Source organism: Cnephaeus nilssonii (assembly GCF_951640355.1).
Source record: "Cnephaeus nilssonii genome assembly, chromosome: 1".
NCBI lineage: Eukaryota > Metazoa > Chordata > Mammalia > Chiroptera > Vespertilionidae > Cnephaeus > Cnephaeus nilssonii.
Window position 1 is genome coordinate 27,418,102 of NC_137072.1, and position 15,796 is coordinate 27,433,897.

A 15,796-nucleotide genomic window follows, 5' to 3' on the forward strand; every position below is an offset into this window, starting at 1 on the left:
CGAGGGAGACAGGCAGGCAGGCAGGCACAGAATTGGAATGAGATCCCAGGGGCCCCTGAGAGCTGGGAGCAGCCTTGGTTGTGGTTCCAGGTCCTAGACCATCCCTGTCAGGCCTGGCTGGGGGGTTACCCGTGGGTTCAGTGTGATTCCCTTGTCCCTGGTCTAGTGTAAGTAGGTTTCTGTTCCTTACAGCCAGGGGGCCTCATGAAGATCTCATCCCACCCATCTCACAGGGGCTAGTCCTAGGCCTGGAAGGGCGCACATATCCTGCCCTGCTCCGGGGTGACCAGCCTGTCACACGTTAGACACGTCACTGTTTATCTTAGTGAGTCCTTTGTCTCCCTACTGCGTGAAACCCAGGCTTTAGCACCATTTTTAGACTGAAGAACAATAGAGAAAGGGAAATTAAGTCTCAAAAAGTTCACTATCATTGAAAACAATATTGGAAGCAATGACTGTTGTATGGTTGGGGGTGAGGAGGTGAAAAAGAAAGGGCTGACTTTGACTTTTCATCTCTGAGGGCAGCAGGGAGAGGTCCGAGGAGGCAAGCAGCACATGTGGGGAGTGGAGGGAGGGGAGCAGGAGAAGCTAGCAGCTCCCAGCCTGGGCAGCAGGTCCATGTGGCATTGGAACTATGCAGACCGAGGCGATGACAGCAGGAAGACAGCACTATTCTGTGAAATCAGAGGGAAAGAAGACCAGACTAAGAAGAAATTGAAGTGGAAAGATACACAAATAAACAACCCAAGGCACGTGGATGCTCCTACGTGACCGAAGGCTTGTTTTCGGGACGAGAAAGGGCACCGAGGGTCTGCAGCAGGACTGGTGCTTGTGCCGCTCAGTTTCAGTGTGACCGGACTTATGGGGCTCTCATGACTTTGGGCACCTGGCCCTCTTGGGCCCCGAGGCTGGTCTGTTTTACGGAGCGGAGAACCAGCCATTTGAGAAATCTAATCAATGATTTTTAGGAGTTTGGGGAGCATTGTGACCACCTTCGCCTACCCCACACGTCTATGTGGGCAGTCAATCCATTGGCTTCCATGGCCTCGCCTGTAGGAAGAGAGACGTAGGCTAGTTGATCCTTCGAGCTCTAAAACTCCCTTATTCTAGAGCACTTCTAGATAGGTGTATCCCCTTAAAAGTGTGTGATCTGGAGGCAAAAGGAACCCTGGAGTCAGCATTAGACCATCAACTCTGGGCAGGGCTATTGGGCCAGACCACCATGGTGGGGAGAGGGCGCCCCCAGCCAACCACATGGTCCACCTCAAGCTGGGGTAGGATAGATGATGACCAGAGTGTCAGGACAGAATATTGTCTTTAAGGAACCACTTTATTTAATGAGGAGAGATGTTGGTAAATGCTACAACTCCCATTTCTTTCACTTTTGTCTTGAAGTTTTTGCTGGGTTTGTGCAAAACGGCTTCACACCTTTACGTCTTGTGACTGCCGCCTCAGCATTAGGTAAAAACAGGTTCAGGTTTACAGTCAGCACATCTAGAGCAAAGTCAATCAGCGGATGATGTCACACGGCAACTGTCTGAAGGGCCTGTCACCTCAACCGTCCTTCTGCACAGAAGAGTTGGCGTTGGTAAGGGGAGCATCACATTTCTCCAAGAGCCTCGTCATAAAACCTGCAACATAATCAGTCACCAATAGGATGCACCCCACCAGCCAGGCTGGGTGCCAGGTGGCAGCTCCCCAGAAGGAAACCGGCTCCTTACTCTTGGGCTCTTGTTTGCAGTTCTTGTCCAGGCAGGCGCTGCACATTCAATTCCTGCCTCTGCTTTAATGGGGTTTGTGGCGTTCAACCAGATTTTACCAGACAGAAGGATGTGTTTGCAGCCAAATCAAAGGGTATCGCTTGCCTTGTTTGTGTAAAGAGATTGTCATCTACTTGTTTCACTCACACGGACTTTGTTTCCCAAGATGTTACCCCATCCATAGGCAAATGCTGTGCGGTGCAAAGACTGCTCACAGATAGCACTTGGAAAGCTTTTTGTTGAAAAACCTAAAAAACATCCTGTGTCAAAACAAATGCGACAATGGGCTATTATTTCTCTGCCCATAATAGCACGTTGTCACGTCTCAGTGTCCTGCGTGAAGGGAATGGGGTGGAGGAGATGTGGGGAGAGCTGAGGGCAGGGGAAGCCTGCTGGAACCTTACCGAAGCACTCCTCGTTTTGCATGGTCTAAACGCAGAAATTGCTCCCTCGGGATTGTAACTCAGAGGTGAATTCCCGCAGGTGCCCGGCCGCAGCCTCGCGTTCATTTCCAGAGGAGAGCGCTGCGGCTGCCGGAGAACACCAGCTACAGTGACCTGACCGCTTTCCTGACGGCCGCCGGCTCCCCCGCCGAGGCCGACAGTTTCCCATACCTGCGAGGATTAGATGGGAACAGAACAGGTAATTTGAGTCTCTTCTTCGTGCATCCTGGCTTCCGTGTTTGAGTCTTGGCGTGTGGCTTGAAGGGTTGGTACTGAGTGGGAGAACTGAAGTTGCAGAGGGGAGGGCGCCTTCTCCAAGTCCAAGTGTGTTCAAAGCTGTTCCCTAAGGAATTTCGTCTGCACCACCGCAGTTTCAGCGACTGTCTCCTTGAGCCTTTCTCCTTGAGCCTTCAGCACCTTCTCTGAGCTCTCCTTTGGTGGAATGAATATATTTAATTCAGAGAAGTTTTTTAAATTGAAAATGTTTTTTAAGTATAAAATCAGGCTAGAGGTTTTCTGGCCCTCTGTCCTCGGCCTTGTCCCACTTGCCCTCAGACCGTGTGTTTGGTGGGGCTCGCTGGCCTTGCAGAGATGCACAGCCCCATCCGCCAAACCCCGTGTCACAGCTCGGGGGGGAGGTGGTTCCGGGGCTGCTCCGAGATGAGCAAACCAGTGCCCTCCACCCCCAATAGATCAGAGAAAGTAAAAGCCACTAGCCCAAACATTTGTAATAAATCCTCATCAGTAAAGACTGGTGCCTTCCACCCCTGCTCACGGCCAGCAGCATAATTCGTCAGGTGCTTGGTGCTGCCGTCGTGGGCCCTCGTCCTTCTGGTGACTGGGGTGGGGGTGGGGATTCTGAACTCCTGAATAGTTTTCTTGTCTCCCCTCTTCTTTTCCTGGACACTTTAGTCACAACATAAACTCAGAAAAATAAGGGGCTGTTCTGGGTTAAATAAATCCTGCTTGGTTAGTAAGTTACTGCATTTCCCAGGGACACTTTCACTGAGTATCACCTCAGAATGATTACATAACTGATTGTTCTGAAAAAGCTTCTAAACCTGCAACATCTAATCCATTTTGTAGAATATTAATAAATTACTGGTTACAGATCAAGGTGACCTAGTGATTGGTCATTTGCTTTCCTTCCCTCTGCAGCACTTGTTTTCAGAAATCTTTCTTTTCCCTTTAATTTTTATGTGATGATAATGCAATTAATAGTCAGTAACCGGAAAGATGCCTGGTAGCCATCTTACGTAAACATTATTGGGGTAAGCGTTAACTTTCACTTTAAATGTACAGCCCTAGGAGAAAATTCATGTTTCGTGGAGAACGTGATAAAGTGCAATCTGAGACCATCATGAAATCTCCACCCAGTCTCCCTGACAAAATGGTGCGCAGTCATAAACCCCAAGTTGGAGAAATGACCTCTCTTGAATAAATTATGAAATCCGAGATGAAGGGGGAAGAACGCAGAGACATAGACTACTTCAGTAGTTCGTTTTATTTAAAAATCACAGTTGTTTTAGAGGAAAGAGAGGTCTGTGAAAGGTTACATTCAGCTTCTTTTCCACTGAAATAACTAAGGTGACTCAGGGAAAATTCTTTGAGTGTGTTCACTGGCACCTGTGAGGGTGTGGGAGCATGGACTCCGTGAGGCGCCCCAACAGCTCATCAGCTGGGCACCATCCCCAGGGGGTGCGCATAGCGGCTCCTCGGCCCCAGAGTTGTTTGCCTCCTGTTTTATAAACCACGTCTAAGAGATTCAGCTTAGCGTGAGAGCCCGGACCACGTGTACCTGTGTGAGGTGACAGGTCCTAACTAGAGTTCAGTGAAGGTGAACGGACGCCACGGATGTGGAGAAAGTGCTCTGAAGGCTGGTTTCCTTGGAGCATCCTAAGGGGAGTTGTGTCCAGTTTAGAAGAAGCTTCTGGAATTGTAAATAGAGAAACGCAGCCACGTGGAGACTTCGGCCATGTCCTCGATTGCTCATCCCCTCCCATCTGCTCCCTTAGTGTCCTGACATCACATAGAACCACAGACCATATAGTGTTACAGTCTCATAACAAGGACTGGAGGAGGAACAATTTAGCCTTTCAAAGTATGAATCTTTCCAGAATAAAGCAAGTGGGAGGGCAGAGGGAGGACCGAAGGAGGACCCTGTGAAAGGCATTTAGTGAGGCCCTGAGAAAGGAGGCCTCGGCAAGCAGATGGAATTCCTGCAGTGTCTTCAAACAGAGGACTTTTTGTTGTTAATCCTCACCTGAGGATATTTTTCCCATTGATTGTATTTTGTTTTTTTGGGTTTTTTGTTTTGTTTTGTTTTGTTTTTAGAGAGAATGAAAGGGAGGGATGGAGGAAGGCGAAGAGAGAGAGAGAGAGAGAAATATTGATGTGAGAGAGAGAGAAACAGAGAGAGAGAGACACCAATTGGTTGCTTCCCAACACACCCCAACCAGGTGCTGGGGATTGAACCAGCAACCCCGGTATGTACCCTTGTCTAGGAATTGGACACTCTAACCATTGAGCAACACTGCTAGGGCAAGCAGGACTTTTAAAAGAACATCGAATCACATGAACTTTATGTGTATTGCATTAAATTAATGTGCCCTTTTCTGTAGTGCTGTACTTACTTCTGAATGGTTATAGCTGAATCCGTTTCTTTCCATAGACTCACAGGAAATCATCTAGCCTGACCTCCTAGTTGTTTTTTCTTTTTCAGATATGTTTTTATTGATTTTTTTTTTAGAGGGAGGGGAAAGGAGAGAGATAGAAACATCAGTGAGAGAGGAACATCATCGATCAGCTGCCTCCTGCACACCCCCACGGGAGATCAAACCCACAACCCGGGCATGTGCCCGGACCTGGAATTGAACCAGGTACCTCTTAGCCTGCAACCCAGGGATGTGCCCTGACCAGAATCGAACCGGTGACCTCTTGGTTCCTGGGTCGATGCTCAGTGAGCCACACCAGCTGGGCCCAACCTCCTTAGTTTTGCAGATAAGTAAAACAAACCCGAGGAGTGAAGTCACTTGCCTGAGGCCACATAAGCAGTTGCTACCGGAACCCTGCTTCCTGTGCCTGAGAGGTGCAAGATACCGGGAAGGGAAAATCCAAAGGGCACGGTTGCCACATCTGGGAACCGAGGCTGAGTGGAGCGGGAGGAAAGGAAGGATGATGCTGTCTGGAGTGCTGTCTGACTCTACCTACCGCTTCCCTCTTCAGACTTCCTGCCCCAGGTTTGATGAAGGAGGCAGCACTACCTAACTGAAAACATTATCTCTGAGTTGTTTAATACAGCGGATAGTAAGTTACTGAATTTCTCTTTCAGTTTTATCTCATCAGAGAATCTAGCAGAACCTAATGGAGAGGTGCACATTGTAGACCTGGCTTTGCTTCTGTGTTACCTTTGGGCAATGCCCACATTTAGCCTCTGTCCACAAGCTATTTTGACCATAAATCTGGCAAATTCTGGGTTTTGGTTTTCTTATCCTAAAATGAAATGGCCAGACTAAAAGATTTCAGAACCTGAATATATGACTCCAACATGGACCTTCGATCAAGTCCCCATTTCCATGCTTTCCCTACATTGGAAAACAGATACAGGTATATATTATAAAGGATACTGCTGTCAGTAGCTGTATAGAAATTGCTCCATAAAGGGTTTAGCTGTGGTTTGTTGAAACTCTAAAATTCACTAAGAAACATCCAAATTTTTATGAGTTTACTTGAGCCAAACAGATGACATTTGCCAGGAAACAAAATCTCAACAGAAAATGCTCCAGAGAAGGGCAGCATTGTGGTTCATTTTATACATTACAATCAAAGGAGGAGGCATAGGGGAGGTTACATGAAATTCATTGGTGGCAGACTAGGGAGGTGGGAGAAAGCAAAACGGGGAAGTCTCTGAGGTAGGATAAAGAGTAAAATGAAGAGACAAATACTCCTTTTATATTGGTGCATGTAGAATAGTTAACAGTTTACATTAATAGTACATAGAGAAGGTGTGCAGGGGAACAAGAAAACAATGAGGAGTTTCATTGCCCTCTGGTGGGAGATTTTGCCCTGAGGGGTCTGGAAAAAGGAAGATTACTCAGACATTCCAAAGGTGTGCTATTTTAAATGCAAAGGACAATGGACAGGCTCAGTTACGGTAAAGATGGACTTTTGTCTAGGAATGACTACCTACCATGACTCACTTTTAGTTAAGTCAAGCATTTCAAACTCAAAGGCTAACAGGGGCCAAATAAACAAGGTTTCAGTTTATGTGGGCCACAAAAAAACAAAAGCTTCAATTTTCATAGAAACAGGTTTATTTCAATAGAGACATGCTGAATACAAAGGGCTAAAATAAATGAGTAATCGTTAACATAAAATAATAGACCATTTTAATAAAAATTAATATTTTTTCTTGAACATTAACTTATCAGACACTGAATAATAACTGCATAGGCGTAACGGAAATAAACCTATTTTTCTTGTTCTCCAAAAGCAAAATATTTCCTGTTGCGCACACCAAACAAGTCAGTCCAAGACTAATGATGTGGCAATCGGCTGCTAACATATTCACTGCTAGTATTAGTGGAGAGAAATGGTGCGCCTGCACGTAAAGGCGTGTAAGGGAAATGAATGCAACACAATTATAGTAATCAGTCATTAGCAAATGTTGTAGTTGTTATTAATAATTATGTATAACAGGATATTATAAAAATTAAGTTACGAAGTTTTTATTAAAATGTTTCTTACATACCGTTATATTGGCTGGGCTGCAAAAATATTCGTTGTGGGCTGCATTCGGCCTGTGGCCGCGAGTTTGACATGCTTGAGTTAAGTAGTTTTACTTTCAGACCACTCTGTGTGGTTCCTTTGGGTCTCTGAGTTTGTAAAGCCTGCCTTGCAGGCCTCCCTTGTCAAGTTTAGTAAGCTTTAAATATTTAAATTTAGTCCTAATTGGAAGTTTGAATTCGCTCAGATAATTGATGGGTATGTAAATATATAAATAGCTTAAAAAGAAATCCTATTGATTGTGTTCTGATGTAGCTTAAAATTGTTTTACCATTGTGTTTTTGTCACTGTGTTTAATGAAAGATTTAAAGTTATGACAGAATACATTTTGTGTGATATCATATTTCACTTGAGAAAAGGTTTTCTAAAATGGATTGCTTACGTGTATAAATATAATGCCACTCTACAAGCATTGCCTAATTTATCTGTAAAGTAGATAGTCATTAAAGCATTGGCTTGGATAAAAGGCCTCTAATACAGAATAACTGGTATTTTAAATTCCTTTTAAACAGATCAAAATAGCAGTGGCAACTAAAATAACTCATAAATATTTCAAGCCCAAGTTTTCAATAGTGTACTTTTAGTGGAAGTAAATTAATATTTTGAAGAACTCCTTGAAGAAATTTACCTTTTTTTTTTTTTTAAGTAGTCTCTAATTGAAAATACTGATTTCCTTTTGGTGATCTGCCAAGTAATTAACGTGTGCACAGGGCTCCCTCTGTGACTGAGTCGGTTTCGGCAATTTCCACACACACCTCCCTGTCATGTTACAGACAAAAAGTCCTTTCCCTTTGGAGGTCGATTTTTAAAAGTAAAGCGCAGTAATTAGATTAGGCAACCCGAGTTTAGATCCCAGCCTTACCACCCACTGTTCAATGCCCTTAGGCCAGCTCCCAGTAGGACCCTCTCTGAGTCTCAGTTTCTCTATGTGTAAAATGGGGATTTTTCCTACCTTAGAAAGTCGAGGTGAGGATTATGTGTGCAAAGTGCTTAGCGCAGTCCCTGGCAGATAGGAGGCATGGTACTTGGCAATTGGTAGCGATTACTATCTTTTTGGAAACGGTTTCCACAGCCCCACGAAGGTCTCTGTGTGCATGTGATGGAGAATGCCTCTTGCTTCCAGGAAACGGCACCAGGTACGACCTGAGCCCAGTCACAGCTGTCAGCGTGCACTTGCTCAGCAGTGATGGAACGCCGGTGCTGGTGGATGGCCCCATCTATGTCACCGTGCCCCTGGCCACACAGAGCAGTCTGAGGCACAATGCCTATGTCGCGGCATGGCGGTTTGACCAGAAGCTGGGTAAGCAAGACACCTGTGCTGATGATCTGCTAACAGATGACTTCATCATTACTGTTTGGTGTTCCCTTTAGGAGGCTTGTGCGAGTCTCTTTTCCGTGCACGTGTTGCATGCTGCTGCTCACAGTGTGTTGTGTGGTTTCTGGTGGGTAGCACCTACTCCACCGTGATGTTCAGGCGTGTTCTTTGGAGTATTTTTTTTCTTTTTCTTTCCTTTTTTGCACATTTAAGCTAATTTACATGAAAAGAATCTTTAAGAATCTTTAAAAGTTATTAGAGCTAAACTTGTCTCTCTTAATCTTTATGCTTGGATTCTTTAGAAGGTCATATGATCTTTCTTGGTCATATGTGGTTTTCTTTTCCTGTTTTCTGAAAAAGGGAAAACATTGCCAACATTGTACAAAAAGAGAAAATAAAAACTATTATTCCACCACCTAGAGAGAACCACTACTAGTATTTTGGATTCTATTCTTTCAGTCATTTCACTATGCACATAGGTATTAGTTAACTATTGCCACGTAACAAATTGGCCCCAAACCAGCAGCTGTAGACTACAGTAAACACCTGTCACCTCACAGTTTTGGAGTGTGGTTCTAGCTCAGGGTCCGGCAAGGTTGCAAGCAGGCTGTCAGCCAGGCTCTGCTCATCACAAGGCTCAGTTGGGCCAGCCAGCCAGCACCTTCCAATCTCACTCACAGGCTGTTGGGCAGGAGCTTCAATTCTTTCTCAGGGGCGACTGCATAGGGCTTTTCACAGCACAGCAGCTTGCTTCTGCCAGACCAAGTGATCCAAGAGAAAAAAATAATAAACAAAGATAAACAAAGCACACGTGGGCAAAATGGAAGTCACAGTCTTTTACAACCTCATGTCAAAGTGGCATGCCATCACTTCTTTCTCTATGCGTTTGGTCACAGAGCCCGACACTGGTGCAGTGTGGGGTGGACAGCACAGGCGGGTGAATACTGACTGGTAGGCATTATTGGGGCCCTCTTAAGAGGCTGCCTTCCACACAATACATATTTAACAGAAATGAGGTTTTGTGTCATGTGCTGTTCTATAATGTGCTTTTAAAAATCATTTTTATGTCAGAAACATCTTTCCATAGCATTAGCTATTACGCTGCAGGGTTAATATTAATGAATGCATAGTTTTTCATCACATGGAAATGTCATGATTTGGTTGCTCAATCCCATGCAACCCGGAAATACATTACTATTCTCACCAATGCTGTGATATATGTATCTTTATAGTATATCATTGGAAATCTTTATGCACAGTCATGATTATTTCCTTAGGATAAAGTTTTAGAAGAAGCGGAACTGCTAGGTTAAAATGTACAAATTCTAAAGCTTTAATACGTATTTTCAAACTTTTCTTCAGGAAGTTTAATAACTGACACTCATAATAATGAGGTGGGAGTAGGTGCTTGTGCTTGAGGTTCTGATGGCACGTTGGTTCCTATACCCCTGTGGTTCCCAGTCCCAAAAAGTCACGCTTGAAAAGACTAGTTTTCAAATAACCCAATTCAGATAATTGGGAGATTTTTTTATATCGAATGTATTTTCAAAGACACCTAATTCCTTGAGTAGTTAATTCATAGAAATGTATATTTGGAACCAAATGCCCATTGGGCTTCCTGGGTTTTGCGGGGGAGGGGTTTTGTTTTGTTTTACTTTCCAAATAATTGCTAACGGACTCCATAATAATTCGTGTGAGATGCACTGTTTTACTAGGTATACTGAACTTGACATTGGGTTTTTGGGCTGCACTCAGTAAGAAGGGCACTTTGTCACTGGCTGGCGTGTTGTCTACAGCTTAGTGGTTATTTGAGGCATGTGGTCACGGTCAGAACATAAAGATTCCTGGGCCCCCAGGAGAAAGCAGCGTGAGGGGAATGTGACTGAGAGAGTCTCTGAAGAGCAGGGCAATCCTGGCCGGAGGAAAGGATGTGGATAGAAGAATGGAGTGCAAGTAGGAAGGAGAAAGGGGAAAGCTGCGTGTTGTAACCTGAAAACCTGGGTTCTACTACTTGAACCACTGGGTCCCACTTTGGGCAGATCCCTTGTGCCTGTTTTCTCATTTGTACAAGACTGCATTTGTAGATTCTCATTCCTTGTATGATCTGTCTCTCCCCACTGGCCTTCCCAACACCGCTGGGTCAGTGCTCTGGACAGCAGCACAGCATGTGGTTAAGAGCAGGGTCCCTGGGGGCACACTGTATTGGAATCCAGCTCTGCTACCTGCTTGCTGTGTTGCCCTGGCCAAGTTATTTAACCTGTCTCTGCCATAGTTTCCTCAGCGGTAAAATGGGGATCATGATAGTACCTAATGCTGTTACAAAGAATGCATTAGTCAGAATTCCCCACAGAAACAGTAGTGAGTGTGTGTGTGTGTGTGTGTGTGTGTGTGTGTGTGTGTGTGTAGAGAGAGGAATTTTAAGGAATTGGCTAATGCAGTTGTAGAAGCTGCCAAGTCCAAAATCTGCAGGGTGAGCCAGCAGGCTGGGGATTCAGAGAACAGCTGGTGTTGCAGTTTGAGCCCAAAGGTAGTCTGCTGGCAAAATTTCCTCCTCCCTGTGGAAAGTCAAGTCTTTTTTTTTAAGGCCTTCAACTGATTAGATGAGGCCCACCTACATTATGAAGAGTTACATGCTTTACCCAGTGCACTGATTTATTTATTATGTTTTAAGGTGTGGTGTGTTTTTTTAAGTTCATTAGAAAATAATCCAAATGTTTTCAGTCTTTTTTTTTTTTTCCCCAATCTTCACCCAAGGACATGCTTAGAGCGAGGGAGGGAGGGAGAGGGGGCGAGAAGACACCAATCAGCTGCCTTTCATTTGCTCCCCCACTAGGATCAAACCTGCAACCCAGGTATGTACCCTGACTGGGAATTGAACCGGCAACCCTTTGGTGCATGGACGATGCTCAACCAACTGAGCCACTCTGGCTGGGCCCCGAGTCTACTGATTTAAAAGTTATTCTCATTTTAAATACCTTCACAGCAACATGCAGACATATTTGAACAGCTATCTGGGAACTGGCCTAGCCCAGTGGACACATAAAACCAACCACGCCAAGGAGTAAACAAGTTAATATTTGTAAGAAGCTTAGGATAGCGCCTGGTGTACATAACACGTATGCCGTGAGAGTTTATTAAGTAAACGAAGGTCTCCCCGTGCTGTAGAGCGTGTCCTGTACCGTGCCATCCACACCGCCTTCCCGGCTTACCCTGGGCCCAGGTGTCTCGAGGATTGCTCCCATGTGCTGCCTCCATTTCTCTACACACTTCAGGCCTGCTTCCACCGTCCCGCTCTCCTGAAACAATGTCACTGCGTTCACAGCAGCTGCGTGATTGGGAAATCCGGTGACCTCCTCCTCCTCGCGGTTGTCTCCGCGGCATTGGATGGTTTTCCGTCCCCGCAGAGGGCCCTCCTCCCTTGGCTCTCGGTCTCACATCCCCCTGGATCCTCCTCACCTGCCAGGCCCTGGGCTCTGCCCTGCACCCAGCTCCTACCTACTTTCTCTGCAGTTGCTGGGGCATCGGACCGCTTCTCACACTCCCACAGCTACCCGTGCACCCACGTTTGATTCTCTGCTCTGGGTGTCTTACTGACTATTAGACATCTCTTTCTGGATGTCCTAGGGCCATGGTCGGCAAACCGCGGCTCGCGAGCCACATGCGGCTCTTGGGCCCCTTGAGTGTGGCTCTTCCACAAAATACCACGGCCGGGGCGAGTCTATTTTGAAGAAGTGGCATTAGAAGAAGTTTTAAGTTTAAAAAATTTGGCTCTCAAAAGAAATTTCAATCGTTGTACTGTTGATATTTGGCTCTGTTGACTAATGAGTTTGCCGAACACTGTCCTAGAGGAAACGCAAATTCTACACGTCTAAAACCGAGACTTGTCAACTCCCCGCACTCCAGCCTCTCATTCTGTTCGTCTCTGTGCTTCCTCTCTTGGTTAAGCGTAACAGAAACCTCGGGCCATCCCCCGAGTGTTCTTTTGCTTCACTTCCCCACAGAGTCACGTTGAGGTCGGATCAGTGTTTCTCCCAGGTACCCTCTCCTCTCCTCTCCTCTCCTCTGTGGTGCCTCTGCCCCAGTTCAGATGCTCCCCTCTTTTCTGGCCAATTCCGGCAGCTCTCGGACTGCCTTCTGCTTCTCCTTAACTCTGTAGGTCTTCTGCGTTGCAGCTTGAGCTGTCATTCAAAACCACAGACCACCTCCCGCGTGAGAATGTCTTAGAGCAACTCTTTGTGAGGCAGTCCGCACCCCCTCGCCCGGCACCTCGCTCTTCGGAGCCGGCCCTGCCTGTGTCTCCACCTCATTTCCAGCCACTGTCTTCTGCACACGCCCTGTTGCTGCCTCGCCAGACGCTAACCCTTCCCGGGGATGCTAAGGTCTCCCTCATAGCTTGTCACTCTGTGTGAGCAGGATCTCTCCTCTCAAATCCCGTTCTCCATCCCTTAAATAGTAATGTAGGCGCATTGTACATATTGTGGTGATACTGGGAGCATATAAGCCTTGCAGTTTCTTAGGTAATGTCTGGGTCCTCACTGAGTCTTATCTTTGAACCCTTATAATCAAAAACTATTCCTGGCACATTCTAGGTACCCAACTAAAATGCTGAATGATTGAATCAGATGAGGATCATTTAGATGTTTTTAAAGTCAGGATAGTTTAAGATATGACACTAACATTTATGTAACGTGTGTGTGTGTGTGTGTGTGTGTGTGTGTGTGTGTGTGTACTTAAATAACTATATTGATAAAATTTACCTTGTTTATGTGCGTATATGTTTAACCAAAGGATGATGCTTTGAGCTCTTATTTAGAGAGCTGTTATTCTGTTTCTTCCTACCACCATAGTCCTTTTTTGAAAGACTATGTTTGAATATGGATGAGTAGGACTGGGAGTATAAAAGGTTATGTGCCTAATACAGTTGGCCTTTCAACAACATGGGTTTGAACTGCATGGGTCCCCTTATACCCTGATTTCCCCCCCGTAAATATACCATTGGCCCACCACAGACTCAACCAACCACAGGTCGAAAACAGTATTTTCAGTCTATGGCTGGGAATCTACGAATGCAGAGGGCTCCTGTAGGCATTGTTCTGCACCATTTTATATAAGGGACGTGAGTGTCTGAGGACTTTTGTAACCATGGGGGCATCGTGGAACCAATCCCCCTGCAGATCCAAAGGACAACTAAGTTGCAGGAGAGACCAAAGCTATACAAGTGCCCTGGTTGGTGTGGCTCGGTTGGTTGAGCATCGTCCCGTGCACCGACGGGGTGCTGGTTTGATTCCCGGTCGGAGCACATGACCAGGTTGCGGGTTCAGTTCCTAGTCGGGATGCATACGGGAGGCAGCCTATGGATGTCTCTCTCACATCGATGTTTATCTCTATCTCTTTCTCCCACCCCTTCCTCTCTCTTTAAAAAAATCAATAAAGCATATTTTTAAAGGTTATACAAGCATTTTTTACTGCACAAGGGATCAGGGTCCCTTACCCCTGCATTGTTCCAGGGTCAACTATACAATGAAGTTTTCTCTAGGGATTTATACACATACATGTATAAATAACAATATGGCCCAGGTCAATAGAAGCACCATCCTTGCTCACATTAGTTTTGTATACAGCTCACAACGGAAGTTTATTTTAAAAAAATGTTATATGTGTGTCAGGCTGAATAATGGCCTCTCCGGTATCTCTGCACCATCGTCCTTGGGACCCTGTGAACATTACTTTACACGGAAAAGGGACTGTGCGGTGTGGTTAAGTGAGCAGGCTTGGGGTGAGGACATTCTCCTGGATTATGCAGGTGGGCCCAGTGTGATCACAGCGGTCCTTCGGATGGACGCGGGGCTGGGGGGGTCAGAATCGGGAGATGGCATTGTGATGTGACGATGACATGGCAGTGACGCAGAAACGGGAGTGGTGCACTTTGAAAACGGAGAAAGTGGCCACAATTTCAGGGAATAGGCAGCCACGAGACGCTGAAAAAGGCAAGGAAGCAGGGACTCCCTCACAGCCTCTGGAAGGCGCTGGCCTTCCGACCTCCGGCCCTATAAGAGAATTAATTGGTGGTAATTTAGTACAGCAACAACAGGAAACTAACACAAAGTAAAAATCAGCGAAGCCTCTGAAGTGACCTGATTTAGCATTTCCTCTCTGGAAGGAATCCCCATGGCATTGAGCCTTTTTTCATTGGGAATCTTCATTGTGTAGTTTATCTGTTTCCATTTAAATGGTCTTTTTGACTTAGCATCTACTTCAAAAATTATAACTGCCAAATTTCTGGCTATAACAGATTGTATGGAAAGAAAAAGCCAACGTTTGGATAGTCATTCAAAAATAATCAAATGCATTTAAATGTGTTTTCTGAAAACTTTAAGATTGGATGGACATTTCAAAGAAACCATATGTTCATTAACTTACTAAATTCAGTAGAAGCCTACATATTTCATAAGGCTTTTTTTTTTACTATTATTACATTTAATCAATAATATCTTTTAAGTATAATAATTAAATTATTTCAGTTAAATAAAAAGTTCCAAGGTGATATTATCAGATTAGAAAAAAAATAGGAATACATCTTCTGCATATAACACTATTTAATGATTAACTGCTACTTATGATTCATTCAAGTATGCTAATCACTTCAAACCAATTTAACACTTTAAATTATCTACTTTTGAGGTAAGTGTAAGTCATTACAATTCCAAAGTGCTTAACAGCCAGATATAGCAATTTGTGAATCCATTAAAATTTTTTCACCTAAATAAATATCAGCTCCCTAGCTGGTTTGGCTCAGTGGATAGAGCATCAGCCTATAGACTAAAGGGTCCCAGGTTCGATTCTGGCCAAGGGCACATGCCCAGGGTTGCCAGCTCGATCCCCAGTAGGGGGTGTGCAGAAGGAAGCCAATCAATGATTCTCTTTCATCATTGATGTTTCTATCTCTCTCTCCCCTCTCCCTTCCTCTCTGAAATCAATAAAAATATATTTTAAAAAAATAAGTATCAGCAAACTGTGGCCCAAGAGCTAAGAGTGGTTTTTACATTTTTAAATGGTGAAAGAAAGAATCCAAAGAAAAATAGTATCTCATGACACATGAAAATTATATAAAATTCCAATGTAAGCTTACCTAAATAAAGTTTTATTGGGTGCTATGGACTGAATTTTGTATCCCCCCTCCCCAAATTCATATGTTGAAGCCTAACTCCCAATGTGGGACCTTTGGGGTTGATTAAGTCGTGAGGTTACTGCTCCCATGAATGGGATTAGTGCCCTCATGAAAGGGTCCCCAGAGAGATTCCTGGCCCCTTTCGCCATGAGGACTCAGGGAGAAGGTTTCTGTCTGTCATCCATGAACCAAGGAGTAGGTCCTCTCCAGACAAGAAATCTGATAGCCTCCAGAACTGTGAGAAATGAATTTCTGTTGTTTATAAGCCAGTCGATGGTACTTTTTTATAGCAGCCTGAGCAGACTAAGACATTGGAACACAACCA

At 45.0% G+C, this 15,796-nt stretch overlaps 1 protein-coding gene across 4 annotated transcripts in view; it reads left to right on the top strand.

Moving 5' to 3' along the window:
* The window catches only part of FAM171A1 (family with sequence similarity 171 member A1), a 123,567-nt gene that overhangs the window by 84,969 nt on the left and 22,802 nt on the right, over positions 1–15,796 (top strand). For 3 of the 4 annotated variants that reach the window (XM_079793995.1, XM_079793998.1, XM_079793996.1), the window contains exons 4-5: positions 2,244–2,402; positions 8,112–8,288. In XM_079793995.1, coding sequence (XP_079650121.1) covers positions 2,244–2,402; positions 8,112–8,288 — 336 coding nt within the window. The remainder of the gene's footprint in view (positions 1–2,243; positions 2,403–8,111; positions 8,289–15,796) is intronic. The other variant, XM_079793997.1, reaches the window with a different exon arrangement.